The sequence below is a fragment of the Mastigoproctus giganteus genome, chromosome 8, assembly GCF_048544385.1.
Source record: "Mastigoproctus giganteus isolate SK-2022 chromosome 8, ASM4854438v1, whole genome shotgun sequence".
In the NCBI taxonomy this organism is placed as follows: Eukaryota; Metazoa; Arthropoda; class Arachnida; order Uropygi; family Thelyphonidae; genus Mastigoproctus; species Mastigoproctus giganteus.
Window position 1 is genome coordinate 149,042,648 of NC_143582.1, and position 25,798 is coordinate 149,068,445.

The 25,798-nt window shown below is 37.6% G+C and overlaps 1 protein-coding gene across 2 annotated transcripts in view; it reads right to left on the reverse strand.

Annotated features, from left to right (window-relative positions):
* Positions 1–526: 526 nt before the first annotated feature.
* The window catches only part of arg (arginase), a 180,188-nt gene continuing 154,916 nt past the window's right edge, over positions 527–25,798 (reverse strand). For both annotated transcript variants that reach the window (XM_090379818.1, XM_090379817.1), the window contains exons 9-10: positions 12,938–12,997; positions 527–748 (exon numbers count right to left, since the gene is read on the reverse strand). In XM_090379818.1, the coding sequence (XP_090235944.1) occupies positions 612–748; positions 12,938–12,997 (197 nt within the window). In that variant the 3' untranslated portion in view covers positions 527–611. The remainder of the gene's footprint in view (positions 749–12,937; positions 12,998–25,798) is intronic.

Sequence of the window (25,798 nt, forward strand, 5' to 3'; positions counted from 1 at the left end):
AAGTTCATCTACTTGCATTAAAAACAGAAGACACTAAAAAAAAAAAAAAAAAAAAAAATGTATATCAGTGTAATTAAATGTGTCTGCAATGAATGAAATGCATACATCTAACTCATTCTATTCTTCAGTAATTAATAGGTCAGCTAACACAGTCGCAAATCACCTAATGATCTGCAAGTCATAGGTTGCTGACTGCTGATATATGTTAAGGGATTAAACCCAGCAAATTATAATTATTCAAAAACAGTACTATTTTTTTATATAATTCTGAACAGTTTGTGTAATGAAATTTAATTTCTGGCTTGCAAAACAATTTTATATATTTCTTCTTTTGTAACTAAATTAAACCATGAGCATATTTTAGGGCAAATGAAAGAAATGCACATAGGAAAAAGACAATTTGAACATAATAAATTTAATATAATCAATTATAATTGATTTATAAATGTTATGATTCTAAATGATATAAATTAATAACAAATTCTTAAAAAAAATAAAATATAGATTTATTGTATTTACAACACAATATCTAAGTACAACTTCCAATATGAAATATATACCGAGTCAAACTTGCCAAATACAATGGAAACAAAGTATTTACATCAAACATTTTAGAAATTACCACCAGCTCTGTTATTTCCAAAGAAAGATCTGATAACACGAAAAACTATATCAAGAGATTTTTCTACATCATCCTTTGTACCTAATAAAGGATTAACTTCAACTATATCCAGGCCTTTTAGCATTCCTATTAAATAAGCAGAAAAATCATTATTCAACAATAAGCTAGCTGAAACAGAAAAAAATAAGAAATCTGATACAAGTTTCATATAATAATTTTCAATTGAATAACAATTAATACACTGAAACTGAAATTTTATCTTTAACAAATTTGTATCACTATTCTGTTAATTCCTCCCTCCATTTACAACACTGAATTACTTTATGAATTTCAAGCAAAATTCAAAATACATCACATAAATATGGTTTCATAATCCTTCAATGGCATATTAGTATTAAAATGGTAAAACAATGCAAGGCAGCAAAATCTTGTGCAGCATCTGCCCTCAAAAAATAATAATAAATAAAGAAAATAAATAAAATGCATGCGAAGAAAAAGGCACTCTAAAAAGCAGGTCCAAATTAGTGATGTTTCATTGTACCTGTGGAAATTTTGCATCAGTAACAAAGAATCGCATACTTTTTAAGCCCAATAAGGCATAAAGAAGTTCTGCTAAACAATGTTTATCAACTCCACTGTTTTCTATTTTATCTACTTCATTGAAATATTTATCTAATTCTTTTTATATCTAAGTACTGCAACCCTGTTGTTTCTGTATTCATTGTATTTCCCATATTCAAATTCAGCATCGCTTATGTCTGAGTGACACTATGTCTCTGATATCTCTACACTGTCTGCATTTGATGACTTAATCAGTACTTCAAATTCATCGAATTTATTTGTAATCTCCTAGCTTTAGTGTACAAGCAAGTATACATGCATCTGTTCTTACTCTAAAGGTTCTAAGAAAACCCTTAGCCATAATTATGAGAGCATCCTTGGACTCAGGGGAGGTCCCCACGGACTGGAGATGTGCAAATGTATCCCCAATTCACTAAGGGGGTTCAAAGGCTGACACAAGTAATTATAGACCTGTGAGCTTAACTTCTGTTCCAGGAAAATTAATGGAGGCACTGGTTAAAGAAGCACTGCAGGATCATCTAGACAAGACTGCAGCAATAATTCAGACACAACATGGGTTTGTTAAGGGAAAGTCATGTCTCACAAATTTGATAGAATATTATGATGTGGTTACAAAGGAACTGGAGGCAAAATATAATTTTGATTCATATATTTGGATTTCAGGAAAGCTTTTGACACTGTTCGCATGGAAGACTATTTTACAAATTGGGGCAGAATGGTATTAAGGGTCAGTTGCTACAATGGATAAAAGGATGGTTGAGTGGGAGAAGACAGAGGGTGGTAATCAACGGGTGCTGCTCTTCGTCGACTAATGTTATTAGTGGAGTCCCACAGGGTTCGGTTTTAGGTCCACTGTTGTTTTGTATATTTATCAAGGATATTGATGACGGTATATCAGGCTTAGTGTCGAAGTTTGCAGATGATACAAAGGTTGGCAGGGTTGTTAATGACAGTAATGGCAGTGTGCTACTCCAACAGGATCTAGAAAATTTGGCAGATGGGCTAAGAAGTGGCAACTGAAGTTTAACCTTGACAAATGCAAAGTACTGCATATGGGAGAAGTAACCCCAGAGAAACATACCACCTGTGTTGTACTACACTTAAAGTGGTAGAAAATGAAAAAGACCTGGGAGTAATTGTGCAGTCAGATATGAAGTTTTCTGAGCAATGCAGACAGGCTGTCAGGGCAGGTCATGGGATTTTATCAATGATATATAGGAATTTTGCTAGCAGGGAAAAGGAGGTGATTATCCCTCTGTATAAGGCAATGGTCAGGCCACGCCTTGAGTATTGCGTACAGGTCTGGATCCCTCATTTTAGGAAGGATGTAGATTTGCTTGAGCACGTACAGAGAAGGGCAACAAGATTGGTGAGGGGAATGAAGGTACCCTCTTACCAAGAGAGGCTTAAGTTCTGCAAATTGCAGTGGCTGGAGACTAGGCACCTGTGTGGTGATCTGATTTAGGTGTATAAGGCCTTGAATGGGTTAAGCACGCTGAATTCTGATGGGATCCTTCCACTTGTTCAGATTATGAACCAAAGGGGGAATAAATTCAAATTAAGAAAAGACAGAGGTAGAATAGATGTGTGGAAATTTGCATTTAGCCAGCGGGTGGTTAATTGGTGGAACAAACTTCCATCTGTCGTGGAAGTTGATAGGTTAAATAAATTTAAGGAGGATCCGGAGAGGCATTTGGAGGGAATGGTGTGATTTTTTTTTTTTTTTTGGCTGATGCTGCATAAACTCATAAACTTGCTTTCTTGCATCATGTGCCACTACTACTACTACTTAGTTACCCTAATACAGCCATGTATTTACTTGTTCTGTGGTGACAAAAAAAAAAGGGTTTGAAATTCCTGACACCTTGCTTTCCAGGTTGCTGCATGTTCCAATAGAAACAGTGCAAGACTCACTTTAGCATTAGCATTAGTAGAGGCATTTGATGCAAGAAAGCAAGCTTATGCAGCATCAGCCAAAAAAAAAAAAAAAAAGTACCATAAATAAATAAAAATAACCACTTCCACTTCACCCCTCTGTCCGTTCGAAATACCTGTCCAGCTGAGCCTTAAACTTATTTAGGCTATCAACTTCCACGACAAGGGATGGAAGTCTGTTCCACCCACCAACCACCCGCTGGCTAAAGGCAAATTTCCGCACATCTATCCTACATCTGTCTTTCCTCAATTTGAATTTATGCCCTCTCAGGTGATTATTCTGAGCAAGAGGAAGAATCCCATCAGCATTGAGCATGCTCAAACCATTCAAGGCTTTGTACACCTCTATCAGATCACCTCGCTGGTGCCTAGTTTCCAGACACTGTAATTCGCAAAACTTAAGCCTTTCTCCGTAAGAGCACCCCTTTGTCCCATTCACCAACCTAGTTGCCCTTCTCTGTACTCGTTCCAGCAGCTCTACATTGTTCTTGAAATGAGGCCTCCAGGCCTGTATACAGTACTCTAGGTGTGGCCTGACCATTGCCTTATACAACGGAATAATCACCTCCTTATCCCTGCTAGAAAAATTCCTATATATCATTGACAATACACCATGAGCTACTCTTGCAGCTCGTCTGTACTGCTCAGAGAACTTCATATCTGCCTGCACAACCACCCCCCAAGTCCTTTTCATTCTCTACCACTGTCAGTGTAGTACCACAGAGTTGATACGTTGCTCTGGAGTTGCTGTTTCCCACATGTAGTACTTTACATTTGTCAATGTTAAACTTCGTTTGCCACCTCTCAGCCCATCTGCTCAACCTTTCCAGATCCTGTTGCAGCAGCATAGTGTCAGTAGTGTCCTTGACAACCCTGCCAACCTTCGTATCGTCTGCAAACTTGGACATTAAGCCTGATATACCATCATCAATATCATTTATAAATACAGAAAACAATAAAGGACCCAATACTGAACCCTGAGGGACTCCACTAATAACATTAGTCCACGATGAGCAGTGTCCATTGATTACCACTCTCTGTCTTCTCCCCCTCAACCACCCCTTTATCCATAGGAGCAATTTGCCTCCAATGCCACACTGCTCCAATTTGTGCAGCAGTCTTCCATGTGCAACAGTATCAAAAGCCTTTCTAAGATCCAAGTATATAATATCAAAGTTATTCCCTGCATCCAGTTCTTTTGTGACTGCATCATAGTATCCAATCAAATTGGTCAGGCAAGACTTACCCTTAACAAAACCATGCTGTGTCCTAGCTATAACTGAAGTCTTGTCTAGATGATCCTGCAGTGCTTCTTTCACCAGTGCCTCCATTAATTTTCCGGGAACAGAAGTTAAACCCACAGGTCTATAATTACTTGTGTCAGCCTTTGATCCCCCTTTGTGAATTGGGGTCACATTTGCACATCTCCAGTCCATGGGTACCTCCCCTGAGTCCAAGGAAGCTCTCATAATTATGGCTAAGGGTTTGCTTACCTACTTTGCTGCCTCCTTTAATATAACTGGATAGATCCCATCCACCCCAGGTGCCTTTCTTGTGTTTATCTACAACAATTTCTCCTCCACTTTGCTCTCAGTTATTACAAGATTCTCTAGCTTACTGCTAGAGTTGAATACACCTCTGGCATTCCCCTCGCTGAATAACTCCTCATGTGTGAATGTCGATGCAAAATATTCATTTAGTTTGTTAGCTACCTGAGCAGGGTCATCAACAGTTGACCCATCGATCTCAAGTGGACCAATCTGATTCATCCCCTTCCTTCTAGAGTTTACATAAGTAAAGAACTCTTTGCTGTTTTTCTTCGCATCCCTTGCCAAGGATCTCTCGTAATCTGCCTTCGCCTGCCTAACCTCCTTTGTAACTTGGTTACAGATCAACTTGTATCTATCATAGGCGTCTGTGTCACGTGTTAATTTGTATGTATCCCATGCATTTTTCTTCTCTGCCATATGCCTCATTAGTTCATCTGACAACCATTTAGGCCTAAACCTTGAACAATATTTCTTAGTTGGTATGTAAAGCCTAGTAGCTTCCACGATAAGTTCTTTGAATGCTTCCCATTTTGAATTTGCTGTTGGCAATATCATCAGTTGATCCCACTGTATAGAATTTAAATACCGTCTCAGTCCATTGTAGTTGCCTTTACGAAAGCAATACCCCTTCCCTTTACCCCTAATGGTAGTTACCTCTTTGAGTAACTCCCACTTCAGCACACTGTGATCACTGCCACCAAGCGGTTCATTTATCTGCAGATTCTTAATGCATGAAGAATCACTACTGATAATCAAATCCAGAGTATTACTCCCTCTAGTTGCCTCCCGAACATGCTGATGTAGAAAACAATCATCCAATAAATCCACAAAAGCCTTGCTACTGTGTGAGTGACCAGCCCCCAAATTCCAGTCAATATCTGGGAAATTAAAATCCCCCATTATAAGACTCTCTGATTTACTGGCCCACACTTTTGCATCTATCTATATTTATAGTTAATCTATTAATCTGGGTATATCCCCAAGCTAACAGCTTTCTGACCTGCCTATCACTGCCTCAACAGCATCAGCAAATATTCTTGCAACTTTTCTATTTAAGTGTATCCCATCCCCGTAGAAGCAGTCTGTTAACAAACACAAACAAGGCTGAGAAAAATTTTACCCCATGGGCCAAGGTCAAATTACTTGTCAAGGCTCTCATCATATATGGGCAGAATTGCAGACACTTTTAAATTCAATCCTAGCTTACAGCTTTTTCTTAACGTTACCCTGTATTTGTTAATTAAGTCCTCAGATCCCACTCTTATTATCAATCCGTGCCAACGTGTACAACAATATCACCTTTCATGCCCTTAAAAGATGATTTCTGCTCTGAAATGTTATCAACTTTTGCCTCTGGCAGATGTAACCTGGTTCTATTCCCCCTACACTTTTTGCACAATATAAATCTGTTTCCTGTTTCCCTACAACTGAGTCAATGACAATAAATGCCTCCTGCAGAACCAGTGGATTCTGCCTTTGGGATTGCCAATGAGATTTTTGGGAGACGCTAGAGTTGTCAGGATACACTGTCATTACGAAGGGGTATGCTTGGTTGGCAATGATAGAAAGGTAGATGTACCCATCAAGCCATTGATTAATTGGAGATCAGATGACCTAGGAATGATTAGTCCTCAAACCATACCATCACATCCAGCACGAAGAATACCAACAGTACATTCAGGTGCTATGGTTTTCTGTTCTTTTCCAGACGCGTATACATCCATCAGCATGATAGAGTTGGAAATAGAATTTTTCAGACTAGGAGACAGATTTCCACATACTGATGGTCCAGTGTTGGTGGTGACAACACTGGACCATCAGCATGTGGAAATCCCAACACCAAAGCAGAGTTTCTTGTGTTTCAGTGAACATGGATACTCATGATGGCCACTGACTGACACAGCCTATACGAGCTAATGTCTTGTGCATGGTCCACGTGAATATTGGCATTGCTATTCCTACATTGTACTGGGTGGTTAGCTGGGCTGCTTTGCTGCATCACTGCTGTATTACGAAACAAGGCACATGATATTACTACACATGACTGTCCCTCATGTGACCTTTGGCTGGTTGTTTGACTAATGGTGAGCCAGTCACAGTAGACTTGTGGCACCATAGAATGGGAGCACTTGAGCATGTTGGCTGTTGATGAGATACTGGCACTTGCAAATCTTGCTCTCCACAATCATGCCACATTCAAAGTTGGATCTTGACACTGACCCATTTTTCCTTGCTGAAATTCAAAAACTAATCGCCGTGTGAACTACAATCTTATATCAGCTGTTCCTGATATAAGATTGACATTGTTTCATCCATTAAATACCATAGATTGTTGACTTTACACCTCGCTTCTCCCTCTCCGCTCAAAATTTGATTGCTCCATTTAGAACTATACTTCACACATACGTGTATACTGACTTAATTGATCACTCAAGTTATACATTAATATACAACACTATGGCTGAATTGTTAACAGGGTTAAAACAAGACTATACTAGAATTACATTGAAATATGCGGCCCAAAAATATCATATCCAGTTTTTAAAACAATGTCTTTCTGAAAATTTAATACTGAAATTTGCTAAATTTCGGCTAGGTTTGAAAATCCAAGGAATACAAAAATTAGTTCTTACCACGTCAAGTAACATAGTAGAACTAGCTTTAAAATCTCGATTTAATCTAAAAAAGATATATTTTAAACAGATTCAATGATATCACAATATTTTTAGAAAACACCTTAACAGTATTGATTGGAATACTCTAAAGCAAGCCATTCAATTAAAAATTGACGCCCAATCCTCCACATTAGAGAATAGAAATTACAAGCCCTAAGGGGTTTTCCTCACAACAGAAGTCATCATTCGTCTCACAATCATTTTGAAAATCAGAGTGCATACCGAAACACCAAAAACGCAGATAAAAATTCCCACACCTTTCTCAATAGAAATCTACCACATATTAATGACTTCTGAGTCAATTTAAACACTGGTTCACAAAACGACCCCAATCCATCAGATAATGTAAAGAACTTATCATCTGTTACGCTAACTACTCAGCAAATAGCCCTATTAAATAAAGGTTTAAATTATAATTTACCGCCGAGATCCCCCCCCAATAAACAAATGATTATTGTTCTTGAGTTCGCTCTTAGAGATTTGCCTCAAAAAAACGTATTAATCCAACAGACTAATCAAATCATAAACCAAACTATCCCCCAATATCAAAACGACAGAGAAGAAGCAAAAGCTTTACACGCACTTAGACAAAACCGAGATATCATTATTCAAAAGGCCGACAAAGGCGATACAGTAGTTATTCTCAATAAAGGAGACTATATAAATAAATTATACACAATCATTTCAGACACAATGGCATACGAAGAGGTTGCACCATCAGAGTTCAACAGCTTAGTTAACAAATATAACAAAATGCTCACCACCTATAGGAAAGATGACCACATCACTATGGCCCAACTTAAACAAATTAAAGCCCGCACATACAATATCCCAACCTTATTCGGCCAAGTAAAATTACACAAAACAGGATACCCAATTCGTCCAATCGTGTCACATAAGAATTCAGCTTTTGCTTCCTTAGCCATGTTCATCTACCCAATTCTAAAACCACTCCAAGAACTCCTAACATATAACATAAAAAACTACGATGCTTTATTCATGAACCTCAAAGATCTCCATATCAAGGAGGATATGAAGTTATATTCACTGGATGTGACTTCACTATACACTAATGTAAATGTACCTTACGCCTTAGACGTAGTCTGGGCCTACTTAAACGATGATAACATAAAAATTAATAACACCAGACTCCCCAAAGACAGAATATTCGAACTAACAAAACTATTAGTAAATGCTAATTACATTCTCTTTCAAGAAAAAATATACAGATAGATTTTCGGCCTCCCAATGGGCCTAAACATCAGTGGACTCATTGCCGAACTATACTTAGACAAATTAGAAAAGATCCATCTTGATCCATTTATACCACAGATCACGTATTACGGAAGATATCTGGATGACATCCTAATTATCACAGATCAGTTGACCATAAACAATATTCTTCAGGTTTTTAATAACATCCATCAGAGATTAAAATTTGAATTAGAAATTGAAGCAGAAACCCACTCCATAAACTTCCTTAATTTTACCATACACAGATTAGGACAAAAACTAAATTTCAGCATATATAGAAAACCCATTAATAAGGGGATGCTTTTGCATTTCCACAGTTATCATCCCCAACCATACAAAAAATCGGTCATGTTGAACCAATTTCTTAACACCTTTAAATATTCTTCCATCCAAATTTCTCTAACCACTGAAATAAATGAATTAACTATAAGATTCTCAAATAGGGATTACCCGCTAACCTATATAAACAAAGTCAAAACAATAGCCCGTGATAAAATAAATAACAACAACCTCGCAACAAACATTGCACAAAAATCTGACAAGACCAAAATACATTTCATCACCATTCGAGTACTGGTGCAATAAACTTAATCAAATATGCAAGGGAACCGACATGAAAATCATAGCAAAACCCATGAACAAATTATACACATTCTTCAGAAATCGACCTTCAAACACTACATTCTAATCAGAGCATGACCTCGTATACAGCATCCCATGCAAAAATTGTGACACTGTTTATGTAGGATCTACCATGGGAGTGGCACAGCTTCGAGCAAAACAACACGAAGCTTCTGTGCGGGCGGGTCGTTCAAATGCATCGGAACTTTCGTTCCACGCAATAAATGAACGACATTCATTCAGCTTTAATGAAACAAAAATTATAAATATTCAACACAACTATCACAAACTACTTATTGCAGAAACCTTAGAGATGAAACTACATGAAACTTCAATCAATATCTGTAGGCCATTCCTATTGTCCAATGATTGGTCACTTATACGCATGCGTGAAGAACAAACACTACAACATAAGACAAGTTTCGGATTAATTGTGAGTTGCTCTATTCCTGTGAACATGATGCCCGAAAAGTTCTAGTCTGACTTAAGGAATGTAGAGAATAATCCCACCCCCCATATCCAATTTTATTAGACCCTTAAATTTAACTCTAAAGTCCAGCTATAGGACCAAAAGAAATAATCGGTCCATATTTATTAAACAGTTTAGACTTCCAAAATCTAATTTTATGCCAATCCAAGTAATGGTTTCCTTGCTGCCAGAAGTATGGTGTTTGAAGACAGCAGTCTTGAGCGCTCAATGTTGAGACCGCACGGTTTGAACACTATGGTTCTGACAGCGGGGGGAAGATGTCCCACCTGGTTTACAAAATAGATATCGCCATCCTCAAGAATTATTAGCGAGTTGGACTACGAGAGTTGGAAAAGAAGCTTCCTATATCTAAAATAAAGGTAATCCCAGTTGATTTATAATATAATAGAATATAGGAATTATCGAGCACTTCATAGCTCTCATTTATCAAAAAAAAAAATAAATAAATAAAATATATATATATATATACAGTAAAATCTTGTTAATACAAACTCGGTTTATACAAAGTACTTGTTTATATGAAGCACATACCATTCCCCTGCAAAAGGATAGGCTTTTCTATGTAAATATATTCGTTTATTACAAAATTCGGTTAATATGTATTATAAAGTTCTTTTTCACCCCATGAGAAATAAATATTGTCATTTTGTATGTTTAATACAAATCTTGGCAGAGCGATGCGATTATTGTCCCCAGCCACCTGGTTCCCTACTTCCCAAAGGATGGCACTGACTTGTTAGAAATTAGTTTTGCGTAAACAAAAGAAGTTTATGGTAGCTACAACGTCAAGTGCACTCTGAAAAACATCTTTCTGAAGGATGAGTTGTTAAATTAACAAAAGAATAAAAAGTTTTTCTACGTTGTTTACATGCACTCCCTAGCTCTACACGGGAATAAGGTCAGTTGCAATTGTTACCCCAGTTCAAAGAGTCTTTTGCTATTGTATACAGCAATCTATTTTTTGTGCCATTTTATCTGAGCTGATGTCTTTTTTGGAACTTGTGTCTTTAAATTAATTTAAAATTTGTTTATATTAAATCTTATCTAGCAGTGTAATGGCGACAAAACGTAGACTGACAGATTTAGGCCTGGAAATTAAACTAAAAATTATACAAGAGGCTGATAGGATGGAAAGAAGAAAAATGGACATTGCAAAGGAATACAACATCCCTTTACTTACTTTATCTACAATACTGAAAAACCTAAAAAGACTTGAAGTACATGACACTGGAGCAGCGATGAAAAACAGGAAACGAATTCGTGGTGCAAAACACGAGGAGCTTGAAACAAAACTTTTTGAGTGGTACCAACAAATATGTGCATCTAATTTGCCAATATCAGGTCCGATTTTGAAAGAAAAGGCAAATTATCTAGCTCAGAAACATGGGATTAGTGACTTCAAATGCAGCAGTGGCTGGCTCCAAAGATTTAAAAACAGGAATAACTTGGTTTCACGAAATGTTTGCGGTGAATCTGGATTAGTTGACAAAGAAAAGGCTACAGACTGGTTGTGTTCTATACGGTACATCCTTGAAAAATATGAGGCAAAGGATATTTTTAATCTCAACGAGACAGGTTTATTTTATAATTTGCAGCCAAACAAAACATTTGCTGTTCGAGGACAGTTTTGTCATGGCGGAAAATTAAGTAAACAAAGACTCACTGTTCTGTTATGCTGCAATTCGGATGGCAGTACAAAACTACGCCCACTTGTGATTGGTAAGTTTTGCAAGCCAAGATGTTTTAAAGCAGTTAACCAACTTCCCTGTGATTATGAGGCCAATAGAAGTGCTTAGCATGGAGGTCAAAATTTTTCAGTCTTTCAGAAATCGACCTTGCAGTGTGCGATTCCTTTCTTTGGGACTACCTCAAAAATAAAGTGTTTAAAAGCAGACCAACTTTTATTGATGAACTCAAGGATGCTATCCAACAAGAAATCACAGCAATACCAAAGGAAATGACCCGGCGTGCGATGACAAACTTCAGAGTGAGGCTACATGAGTATGTGAGAAAAGAGGGAAAACATTTGGATGATGTAGTTTTTAAGACGAAGTAAAATATTGTAACTAAAATTGTAATAATTACTCTATACGATAACATATTAAAAGTTCAAATATGATGACTTATTTCTTTTTCGAAGTCGAAAAAAAACGGTCAGATCATTCTGCTGGACCCTGTATATTTTTTTTGAAAATTTTGAAGTACAATCAATCTTCAACTTATGACCATCCAACACAAGATGATTCATTCTCATTACATTTACAACTGACAATTAAGAAATATACTCTAGAGCTAAGGTGGCATTTCAGCTCAGCCAGTCAGCTGGGCCAAAATGAATAACCTTTGACACAAGGTTGAGCCAGTCTACAAAATATACAGCAAGTAATAACATCATAATGCACGACACAATATATTTAATGTAACTTTCCAAGGAAACTAGTGAAGTCATATTAACCAGGCAGTAGTTAGACCAGGCCTCACAGGCCAACCCATACAATCTCAATCTGCATTAATCATCAGTTAATGTTCCTGCTCTCTCTACCTTCCTAAATACTCTATATAGATGCAGTCTTACTTGAATAATTTTGAAATTACCTGTTGTTGGTTATTCAAAATTATAACAGCAACATTATAATCTCCAACAAGTACAGTATTCCTTCTGAAATTTCTTCAACTTTCCAATTCTTCATGTTTTTTTCTTCAGGCAAAAATAAATGTAAATGCAACTTATTTAAAATCAAAAGTCTGGTCTTTAATAAGGACATTAGTACATAAATATACATTTATTTTTATCTTTGCCCAAGTACAATATTATAGGTCATTTCATAAAAAAAATTATTGGCTTCCAGGATGAGAGAACATAACAAAAATTTTTAACATGACTTTTATGAGAAAATATGATTTGACTTAAGATGCAATTTTCAGTAATCAACTGTGCCTGTATAATTACTTAATTTATAATGCTCTTAATAGTATTTCCAATTACTGGAAAGTTGTTGGAGAGGCCTTCATCCTGCAGTGGATTGAAAATGGCTGATGATGATGATGAGTATTTCCAAATAACATTTTAATCTAAACAAAAAGCCTTGAGAAAAATTTTGCATTTAGTTTCGATGACGTCAAAATATTTTGTGATATTCTTATCAACAAACCAATGGAATACAGTAACTCTAATTATCGAATTAATAATTACAGTCACTTCCCTCACCTGATTTTGATACTTCCTCTGCAATGCACAAAGCTTCTCGTACGGTTAGACCACCAGCAACTGAAATGAAAATTGAAGATGCTATTTACTAACAGCAAGAAATGTATAATGAAAGTAACAAATTGAATCACAGGCCTATTTAGGTTCTAAGTTTCAGAAATTAGTAGAGTGGTTAGTCTGCTCACTGCCCAAAAAGGAAAAGCTTTTTCTCGGATCTGATATGCACTGCTTTACCATTAATATCCAGACACCTGCATATCTACACATAACCTTAATTTACAGGAAAACTAATAATATGTGCTGAAAGAGTTAACCTTTATGACAGCATCTAGCACGTTCAATAGTTGCTTACGCAAATATGTGGCACTGGAATTTTAATTCACTTGGGGGGGAGCACCCTCCTTTTAGAACTTTTTCTTCCAGTTTGGCAGAAGAAAAACCAGAAAAATCTGGTTTTTCTTCCAAATTAATGTGCTGCTACAATGTAGATAACACATTGCTATCCAGCACATCTATATAAGCCTCAGAATTCACGGTTTTGTCCAAACAACCAACAGTCTTAGGCCAAACCATAATGCTGCCTTCACAAAAAGTCATTATCTGACAATACAGTCCAGCAGGTAGCTTTCTATGGACATCTGCCACGTCCAGGCACTACTGTGACTTGTCACTCCAGTATTAGCATTAGCATTAGAATTAGTAGAGGCTTTTGATGCAAGAAAGCAAGCTTATGCAGCATCAGCCAAAAAAAAAAAATAAATAAATAAAATAAAATAAAATAAATAAATAAAAAAAATAAAAAAAAACCACTTCCACTTCACCCCTCTGTTCGTTCGAAATACCCGTCCAGCTGAGCCTTAAACTTATTTAGGCTATCAACTTCCACGACAAGGGATGGAAGTCTGTTCCACCAACCTACCACCTGCTGGCTAAAGGCAAATTTCCGAACGTCGATCCTACATCTGTCTTTCCTAAATTTGAATTTATGCCCTCTCAGGTGATTATTCTGAGCAAGAGGGAGAATCCCATCAGCATTGAGCATGCTCAAACCATTCAAGGCTTTATACACCTCTATCAGATCACCTCGCTGGTGCCTAGTCTCCAGACACTGTAATTTGCAAAACTTAAGCCTTTCTTCGTGAGAGCACCCCTTTGTTCCATTCACTACTCTTGTTGCCCTTCTCTGTACTCCTTCCAGCAGCTCTACATCCTTCTTGAAATGAGGCCTCCAGGCCTGTATACAGTAAAATTCCTATATATCATTGACAATACACCATAAGCTACTCTTGCAGCTCGTCTGTACTGCTCAGAGAACTTCATATCTGCCTGCACAACCACCCACCAGGTCCTTTTCATTCTCTACCACTGTCAGTGTAGTACCACAGAGTTGATACGTTGCTCTGGAGTTGCTGTTTCCCATATGTAGTACTTTACATTTGTCAATGTTAAACTTCATTTGCCACCTCTCAGCCCATCTGCTCAACCTTTCCAGATCCTGTTGCAGCAGCATAGTGTCAGTAGTGTCCTTGACAACCCTGCCAACCTTCGTATCGTCTGCAAACTTGGACATTAAGCTTGATATACTATCATCAATATCATTTATAAATACAGAAAACAATAATGGACCCAATACTGAACCCTGAGGGACTCCACTAATAACATTAGTCCACGATGAGCAGTGTCCGTTGATTACCACTCTCTGTCTTCTCCTCCTCAACCACCCCTTTATCCATAGCAGCAATCTGCCTCCAATGCCACACTGCACCAATTTGTGCAGCAGTCTTCCATGTGTAACAGTATCAAAAGCCTTTCTAAGATCCAAGTATATAATATCAAAGTTATTCCCTGCATCCAGTTCTTTTGTGACAGCATCATAGTATCCAATCAAATCGGTCAGGCAAGACTTCCCCTTAACAAAACCATGCTGTGCACGAGCTATAACTGAAGTCTTGTCTAGATGATCCTGCAGTGCTTCTTTAACCAGTGCCTCCATTAATTTTCCTGGAACAGAAGTTAAGCTCACAGGTCTATAATTACTTGTGTCAGCCTTTGAACCTCCTTTGTGAATTGGGGTCACATTCGCACATCTCCAGTCCGTGGGTACCTCCCCTGAGTCCAAGGAAGCTCTCATAATTATCGCTAAAGGTTTGCTTACTTCCTTTGCTGCCTCCTTTAATATAACTGGATAGATCCCATCCACCCCAGGTGCCTTTCTTGTGTTTATCTTCAACAATTTCTCCTCCACTTTACTCTCGGAGATTACAATATTCTCTAGCTTACTGCCAGAGTTGAATACACCTCTGGCATTCCCCTCGCTGAATAACTCCTCATGTGTGAATGTCGATGCAAAATATTTATTTAGTTTGTTAGCTACCTGAGCAGGATCATCAACAGTTGACCCATCGATATCAAGTGGACCAATCTGATTCATCCCCTTCCTTCTAGAGTTTACATAAGTAAAGAACTCTTTGCTGTTTTTCTTTGCATCCCTTGCCAAAGATATTTCGTAATCTGCCTTCGCCTGCCTAACCTCCTTTGTAACTTGGTTACAGATCAACTTGTATCTATCATAGGCTTCTGTGTCACGTGTTAATTTGTATGTATCCCATGCATTTTTCTTCTCTGCCATATGTCTCATTAGTTCATCTGTCCATCCATTTAGGCCTAAACCTTGAACAATATTTCTTAGTTGGTATGTAAAGCCTAGTAGCTTCCAAGATAAGTTCTTTGAATGCTTCCCATTTTCAATTTGCTGTTGGTAACATCATCAGTTGGTCCCACGGTATCGAATTTAAATACCGTCTCAGTCCATCGTAGTCGCCTTTACGAAAGCAATAACCCTTCCCTTTACCCGTAATGGTAGTTACCTCTTTGAGTAAATCCCACTTCAGTACACTGTGATCACTGCCACCTAGTGGTTCATTTATCTGCAGATTCTTAATGCATGAAGAATCACTACTGATAATCAAATCAAGAGTATTACTCTCTCTAGTTGCCTCCCAAACATTCTGATGTAGAAAACAATCATCCAATAAATCCACAAAAGCCTTGCTAGTGTGTGAGTGACCAGCCCCCAAATTCCAGTCAATATCTGGGAAATTAAAATCCCCCATTATAAGACTCTCTGATTTACTGGCCCACTCTATTTCCCTGTACAGTTTCTTATTATACTCATCAGAGTCATTAGGCCTATAGCACACTCCTACTCTCAATTTTGATCTCCCAATGCTTATGTCACACCAAACTGACTCGACACTGCACTGTCCAGCGATGTCGACTGGCTTCACTTCCTTGGAGTTTATGTATTTTTTTAACTAACAGCATAACCCCTCCTCCCTTCCTCATCCTGTCTATCCTTTCTGTAGACATTGTACTCCCCAAATTCCAGTTCTGCATTCCTTATATCTGTGTGACACCACGTCTCTGAAATCCCAACAATATCTGCCTTTGATGTTTTGAGCAATACCTCAAATTCATCAAATTTATTTACTAAACTCCTACCATTGGTGTACACGCAAGTGTACATGCCCCTGTTTCTATTTCTATTCTTAGCTACCCTAACACAACCCATGTGTTTACTTGTATCCCAATGATTCCCAGCAGTCTCTGAAATATCCTGTATTTTATTTTCCAGGCTGCTGCTTATTCCAATAGAAGCAGTGCAAGAATCACTTTCACCTCTGCCAGTGGCTACTGTCAATCTATTAGTCCTTGTATCCCCCCAATCTAGCAGTTTTCCGACCCACCTAACACTGCCTCGATAGCATCAGCAAACATTCTTGCACCCTTTCTATTTAAGTGTATCCCATCCCTGTAGAAGCAGTCTCTCCTGTTAACAAGTACAGTCCAGGCTGAAAAAAATTCTACCCCTTGAGCCTTGCACAATCTTTCCAGGGCCGAATTGATTGACAAGGCTCTCAGCATATACTCCCTCCTATCGTGTCTGGGCAAAATTGCAGACACTTTCAAATTCAACCCTAATTCACAGCTTTTTTTCAACAGTGACCTGTACTTGTTAAGTAATTCCGCCGATCTTTTACTCTTAATATCATTAGTGCCAACGTGTACAACTATATCACCTTTTGTGCCCTTAAAAGATGATATCCGCTCTACAACATCATCAACCTTTACCCCTGGCAGACATACCCTGGTCCTGTTCCACCTATCCTTTTTACAAAGCATGTTTCCCGTTTCCCTGACAATAGAGTCACCAACAACTACTAGTTCCTTTGGGACCAGCACATTCTTCCTTGTGGTCTGCCGCTGTGTTGTGCGATGACCAAGTGCAAGCTCTGGCATTGATGTGGGCAGCTGAGAGCTTGATGGGGCCCTCACTTTTAATCCTTCGAGGGCATCCACCCTGTCCTTCAAGCTCTCATATAGGCCCATAAAAACGCTGAGTTGTCGCTGAGTACCATGACTGATGTTACAAGTCATGGTACAGGCCATGTACAATGACTTGTAACATCAGTGGGGTGATTAGTGGAGTGTGGATGGCTCAATGACTGTGGTAACCCACATCATTCAGCATCCTGAGCACTTTACTGACTTGACATCTGCTCCAATCATCACACTGAGGGCTTGCATTCCAAGCAGATGATTCTTTGCAGGACTCTGCTGTCATGCTCTGTCAGCTTTGAAAGTTTTCTGGGTCATTTTGTGACAGTTCCTGCACCAGCCTTCTTTCACTTGCAGATCATCACCAGTCATTGACTTAGATATTTTCAGTGCTGTTGTAATGTCACACACAGACAACTGCTAATGCTGCACTCTATTATCATAGGGTGCAGCATTAGCAGTTGTTAATGTTAACTCCCTCACATTCCTGTATTTGCATTCAAAAATGTACTTGCCATCTTCCTGATGGCCTACAAGCATATTTATAGTTATATCTGATATGTGGTGCTTGTTGTTATTTTGGTTTTTAGGAACATTAGCAACTAAGGCCATATTGCTCCGGGATATGCGGTGGTCATTCCCTGACCTTTCTGCATCCTCCGTATTTGGTGGTGATGGGGTCGAACCCCGGTTTAATCAAGAAGCGTGTGCTACGCACTGCTGCTCCTTCCCACCTGGCTACGGAGGCGGCTCGATATGTGGTGCTTGGGTAGGGCATGACCAATTATCAATTGTGGGATGTCCAGATATTAATGGTAGGGCAGTGTATTTTAACTCTTTAGTGAATCATCACAGAGTAAGATACCCATTTCTAAAATGTGCAATCATAACTGCTGAACCTTAAGTTAATTTTTGAACCACCAGATGGTTATATTGTCAGATTCACTGCATTCAACATACATCTTATGATGTACACTCACTGGTCAAAATATTACAAACCTTTTGCAATTGGCATCAACATAAAAACATACAGTATAAAATGTTAACTGCCACATGATATGACTACAAATTCCATACACCTTCCTGGGGCTTCTTAGTTGATCTGGTCATGGAGAAGAAAAGTATTATTGCTGGAGCATGTTTAGCAGAACCACAATTGAGAAAACAAAGGAAATCACTGGTGTGCTGAAAGCAACCAACTCAAAAGTATACGAGTGGAAGATGAAAGGAGAACTCTAAAAGGAAGAAATGTGGTGGAAAGTCAACATTCTAAGAGGATGACTGCGGGAATTTAAACCAAATTGTGCTTTAAATTCCTGTGGTTAAAAATGCAAAAAAAAAAAAAAAAAAAAAAAAAAAGACTAAAAAATTCAATTTAGGCAAAGAAAGACCCATTTCTAAACAAACTATGAAGTGGGAATTGAAGAATCTGGGATTTGGCAGTGGCAGTTGTGTGCTTATAGGAAGCCACTTCTTTCTGTAAAAAAATTAAAGATTCGACTGGAGTGGTGCCACTAATGCCAAGACTGTGTAACAGTGGAAAAAGATCATTTGGTTTGTCAATTCTTGATTTTTACTTTTTTTCAACAATGGTAGGATGAATGTATGCCATGAAGCAATGTATCCAGACTGTCTCATGTCCACCTCAAGCAGATAGAAGTGGTATTATGGTATGGAGTAGATTCTGTTGGTATGAACTGAGTCTGTTAATACCAATAGAAGGCCACATTACCTCCAATGAATATTATTTTATCATATCAGACTAACTTCACCCTGCAATGCTTCATTTTTACCTGGATTACGATGGATGCTTTCAAGACAAGAATGTAATTACCCACCAGGCAAAAACTGTATCTGAATGGTTTTAGGAACATTCCCAAGGTTTCCAACATCTATTATATGAATATGATATGATATGAATCTCCAGATGTGAATTTAATTGAAAATGAAAACTGAATGCCAAAAACAATTCTGATATCATATACTTGGATTTCAGGAAAGCTTTTGATACTGTTGTGCATAACAGTCTTTTTTTCTACAACAGTCTTAAAAGACTGTTGTAAAAATTGGAGCATTGTGACATTAAGGGCAGGTTACTAAAGCGGTGCTAAAATGGTACTAAAGCAGGTTACATAAGGCGATGGCTGAATGGAGAAGGAAGAGAGTGGTTATCGATGGACACTGCTCTTCATGGACTAATTTTATTTGTGGACTTTGGTGCTGGTCCACTGTTGTTTTATGTATTTATTTATGATATTGATGAAGATATATCAGGCTTAATGTCTAAATCTGCAAATGATACAAAGATTGGTAGGGTGGCTAATCACAGTAATCAAGGTATGCTACTGCAATAAGATGTAGAAATATTAGGCAGATGGGATGAGAAATGGCAAGTGGGGTTTAACACTGACAAAATGGAAGGCACTGCATATGGGTAGCTGTAATCCCAGATTAATGTACCAACTACGTGGTACTACACTCAGGGAAAATGAAAAAGACCTGGGGATAATTTTGCAGTCAGATATGAAATTCTCTAAGCATTGCAGACAGACTGTCAGGACAGCTCATGGGGATTTGTCAATGATGTACAGAAATTTTGCTAAGAAGGGATAAAGAGGTGATTATCCCATTGTATAAGGCAACGATCAGGCCACATCTTGAGTACAGGCAATGATTTTAGGAAGAATGTAGAACAGGAGAAATGGGTGCAGAGAAGGGCAACATGATTGGAGAGAGGAACAAAGGGGTGATCTTAGAAGGGCGTCAGTTCTGTAAACTGCAGCATCTGGGAGACTAGATTTCCATATGGTGATCTGATTTAGGTGTTTAAAGCTTTGAATGGATTGAGCAAGTTTAATGCTGATGGGATTTTTCCTCTTGCTCAAACTATGCACATGAGGAGTATAAATTCAAATTAAGGAAGGATAGTTGCAGAACAGATGTGTGGAAGTTTGCAGGTGGTTGATTTTTGGGACAAATTTCCATCTGTTATTGTGGAAGCAAATAATTTTAATAAATTCAAAGAAGAACTAAACAAACTATTGGAAGAGATGGACAGATGATACGGAAAGGTTTTTTTTTTTTTTTTTGGCTGATGTTGTGTAAGCTTGCTTTTTTGAATCATTTGCCACTATTAATACTAATTATGACATTAACAGGAAATGAAGGTTTAGCAGAAAATTCAACTCAGTTTAATGCATCATCATGAATTACTACTTTGAGAATTGCTGGTTGCAAATGAATTGCTCATTACAGAATAACACAATATATCAATTACAAAAAACCTGCATGAAAACAGAAGTATATCAAACTGTTTAATATTGGGAAAGAAAACTCATAAATATGGAAATTCAGATTAAGAATAAAAAAAGGAAGACATTGAGGGGGGGGGGGGAATAATATGACTCCTGCATGGGCTTACAAATTTATTGGAGAATCCAGTGTCTCAATATGTACACACTTCTCATCATGGTCATGTAGTAGCAGTATTGTAGAAAATTAATTATTAATGATATGTCTACATGTTTCTTATGGACTTCATTGAAATAATAAATTTTTATGCAAAAGATCATAAATTAAACCTATGGATGATTCGTGCAACTTCTAGGGGCACTCATGAAAAATAAAAGAAAATGAGAGCATAGGAACAAAATACAAAAACATCTTGTACTGTCTAGCTCACACCATGAGTGATGTGGTGTGAGACAGCAGACCATATCATTTCAGCCCTCCCCCCACATACCTGGATTGTCACCTCCAGCTTATTATGTGCATCATTCCTAGTGTTCTTGTGAGAGTATATACAAAGTTACTAACAGTCCCACTATCATGCAGGTGCAAGCAGAGGATCCGTTTGTTGCTGAATGACTGGCTTTTGTCAAAATTTAGTCCACCTGACTGAGAACACTGATATAATTGATATCAGTTATATCAGTGTTTTGGACTCTTATTTAGTAGCCCCTAGCTGTCATACTTGGAAGATGCGTGTGACAAGCTTTTGGGACTATATAAACAGGCAAAGCTGAATAGATTATAGCAATATATATTTCTTGTCCATTATATTATAATATTCTTATAATGTCCATTATAAGTATGTAAAATTCTTATACTTATAATGTCCATTATAAGTATGTAAAAATGCTTCTTTGAAATAAAAACTACTAGTCTTTGATGTGTTGACAATTTCATCCATCATTATACTCTACCCTAACAGAAACTATAGGCTTAGCATTCCATATGGAATATGAACCCCTATTTTGGTTTGCTGACTGGGCCCCATTTCTTAGACCTGTCACTGTAGCAAGGCTATGGTTATTAGCACCATAAATTCAATGAAGTCCAAAAATAAAGTGAAGGATGAAATATACATTTTTTAATCCAAGTTGCTAATTTTTTCATTTCTGAATTATTGGCCTTTCGTTTTAAGAGAAGTTTCACTTAGCAACATTTTTCAGGCAGTTCGGCCATTTTTCAACTTTTTTCCAGTGCCAAAATAAGAAAAAATTGCAACTACTAGTTTTATATGTTAGTATTTTATCAGCATTATTAAAGTTTGAGAAAGAAATTTTGTTATTGCTCTTGGCAATTTTTGCTAATTATTCTACTAATTATTTTTTCTAATTATCTCTACTAATTATTTACACACTAAGAATGTAATAATTATTGTATAATCATTACGTACCAATTTATTAAATCTAACATTATACATATGATAGTAGATCAAAATTTTAGTTTTAGTAGATCATTTTAGGTGTAGTAGATCAAAATGTTACCTAGGATAAGTAACATTTTGATGTACTAAAGTATTGGAATGCCTTAGGCAACAAGGCTTCAGTATACTGCATCAATGAAGAGTGCAACTGGGCAATTGTCCAAAGACCACATTAAAAGCCAGAATGTTAAGGGGCAGCAGATGCACAATTTCATTTTAATATTTTAAAAAGCAATAAGAAACAATATTTTTTATTTATTTATTTATTTTTTTTTTTTGGGAACGAGAATAGCCCTGTGTAGGCAAAGTTTTTATGGCTCCAGCAAATAGAGAAGTTTTTAAAATTTTTTTTTGTTTTATTAACTTAAATTGGCATATTAACTTATTTTCTAGAGTAGCTTTATATTCCTAGTTATGATACTTAGTTTAATTTTTAAATTCAATAGAGATTTTGTAAGTTATTACTTAGTATCGGTAAGGGTATCCAATCCACGTGTTTTACAAGTTTTGCAGCTCCGCTGAACAGAAAGTTTTTAGCTATATTTAGTCGCTTTATTGACTTAATTGTTATATTAAATTATTTTCTATAAGTAGCTTATAGACCTAGTCAAGATCCTTGGTTTATTCTGAATTTAGATAGCGAGATTTTGGAAGTTAATTAACACTTAAGTGTCCGTAGATTTACTGTTCATAACTTCCAGCATTGTTATACGATACGTTATATCCCGTACTAGATAGCGTTAGCTTAGTATAGTATATAATATTATCAATAAATCAGTAAAATCTATTAATCTTGTTAAACTTCATTGTCAATTAAATTGTACTTTTTTAACTAAATACATATAATGACTAAGATTTTACAAACGTAACATTATTAATCAATACATAACTCGATACGGAAGTTATATAACGAAACTCGGAGATAATACTCGATACTGAAAAAAATATATATAGATATATATAGTGTTATAACTGCATTGAGATATAAGTTTAGGGTTATAATTTTGTACTGAAATTGAAATATTATTGAAATTGAATCGAAATCATGACTCAGACCAGAGCAGCAAAGCAAAGCAAAAGGGCTCAAGCTAATGGGAGTGGTGTGACTCAGAGGAGAACTGAGAGGGGCAGTTGCCCTCTGAATCACAGCCTTTTAAAATGCACTGCTTGTTTGATGTTTGTGGAGCAATCAGGTACGGGACATGATATTGCCAAGGAGTGAGTGTGTGTGTGTGTGTGTGTGTGTGTGTGTGTGTGTGTGTGTGTGTGTGTGTGTGTGTGTGTGCACGATGTAAGGAGTGTGAGTAAATCAGGCGACAGCTCAGCATTGTTATGGGCCTATATGAGAGCTTGAAGAACAGGATGGATGCCCTCGAAGGATCTAAACTGAGGGGCCCATCAATGCCAGAGCTTGCACTTGATCTTCACGTAACACAGTGGCAACCCCTAAGGCAGAAAGTTCTGGTAGTTGGGAGCTAGTAGTTGTCGGTGACTCTATCGTCAGGGAAACAGGGAACATGGTATGTAAAAAGGATAGGTGGGACAGGACCAGGGTACGTCTGTCAGGGGCAAAGGTTGATGATGTTGTAGAGCAGATATCATTTAAGGGCACAAAAAATGATATTGTTGTATATGTTGGCACTAATGATATTAAGAGTAGGAGATTGGTGGAATTACTTAACAAGTACAGGACAATGTTGAAAAAAACCGTGAGTTAGGGTTGAATTTGAAAGTGTCTGCAATTCTGCCCAGACATGATAGGAGGAAGTATATGATTAGAGCCTTGTCGATAAATTCAGCCCTGGAGAGACTTTGCAGGCTCAAGGGGTAGAATTTTTCTCAGCCTGGTCTGTGCTTGTTAACAGGAGACTGCTTCTACACAAATGGGATACATTTAAATAGAAAGGGTGCAAGAATATTTCCTGATGCTTCGAGGCAGTGTTAGGAGGGTTGGAAAACTGCTAGCTTGGGGAGATACAAGTACTAATAGATTAACAGTAGCCGCTGGCAGAGGAGAAAGTGATTCATGCACTGCTTCTATTGGAATGAGCAGCAGCCTGGAAAACAAGATGCAGGGTATTTCAGAGACTGCTGGGAGTCATTGCAGTACAAGAAAACACATGGGTTGTGTTAGGGTAGCTAGGGATAGAAACAGGTGTATGTATACTGGCATATACACCAATGCTAGGAGTTTGGTATATAAATTTTATGAATTTGAGGTGTTCGTCAAAACATCAAAGGCAGATATTGTTGGGATATCAGAGACGTGGTGTCACACAGATATTGTTGGGATATCAGAGACGTGGTGTCACACAGATATAAGGAATGCAGAACTGGAATTTGGGGAGTACAATGTGAACAGAAAGGATAGACAGGATAGGAAGGGAGGAGGGGTTATGCTATTAGTTAAGAAATACAAAATCCAAGGAAGTGCAGCCAGTCGACATCGCTGGACACTGCAGTGTCGAGTCAGTTTGGTGTGACATAAGCACTGGGAGATCAAAATTGAGAGTAGGAGTGTGTTATAAGCCTAATGACTCTGATGAGTATAATAATAAACTGTACAGGGAAATAGAGTGGGCCAGTAAATCACAGAGTCTAATAATGGGGGATTTTAATTTCCCAGATATTGACTGGAATTTGTGGGTTATTCACTCACACACTAGCAAGGCTTTTGTGGATTTATTGGATGATTATTTTCTACATCGGCATGTTCGGGAGGCAACTAGAGGGAGTAATACTCTTGATATGATTATCAGCAGCAATTCTTCATGCATTATGGATCTGCAGATAAAGGAACCGCTAGGTGGCAGTGTGCTCTCATAATTATGGCTAAGGGTTTGCTTACTTCCTTTGCTGCCTCCTTTAATATAACTGGATAGATCCCAGTGTGTTGAAATGGGATTTACTCAAAGAGGTAACTACAATCACGGGTAAAGAGAAAGATTTTTGCTTTCGTAACGGCGACTACGGTGGTCTGAGACAGTATTTAAATTCTATACGGTGGGACCAACTGATGATGTTATCAACAGAAAATTCAAAATGGAAGGCATTCAAAGAATTAATCTTGGAAGCTACTAGGCTTTACATACCAACAAAGAAATACTGTTCAAGGTTTAGGCCTAAATGGATGTCATATGAACTAATGAGACATGTGGCAGAGAAGAAAAATGCATGGGATACATATAAATTAATGGGTGACATGGAAGCCTATGAGAGATATAAGCTAATCTGTAACCAAGTCACACAGGAGATTAGGCAGGCAAAGGCAGATTATGAGAAATCTTTGGCAATGGATGCAAAGAAAAACAGCAAAGAGTTCTTTACCTATGTAAACACTAGAAGGAGGGGAATGAATGAGATTGGTCCACTGGATATCGATGGTTCAACTGTTGATGATCCTGCTCAGATGGCTAACAAACTAAATGAGTATTTTTAATCTACATTCACCCATGAGGAGGTATTTGGGGGGGGGGGGTGTCCCGGAGGCGAGTTAAACTCTGGCAGTGGGCTAGATGATTTTGTAATAACTGAGAGGAAAGTGGAGGAGAAATTTTTGAAGATAAACATAAAAAAGAAACCCAAGATGGATGGGATCTATCCAGTTATATTAAAGGAGGCAGCAAAGGAAGTAAGCAAACCCTTAGCCATAATTATGAGAGCTTCCTTGGACTCAGGGAAGGTACCCATAGACTGGAGATGTGCAAATGTGACCCCAATTCACAAAGGAGGATCAAAGGGTGACAAAAGTAATTATAGACCTGTTAGTTTAACTTCTGTTCCAGGAAAATTAATGGAGGCACTGGTTAAAC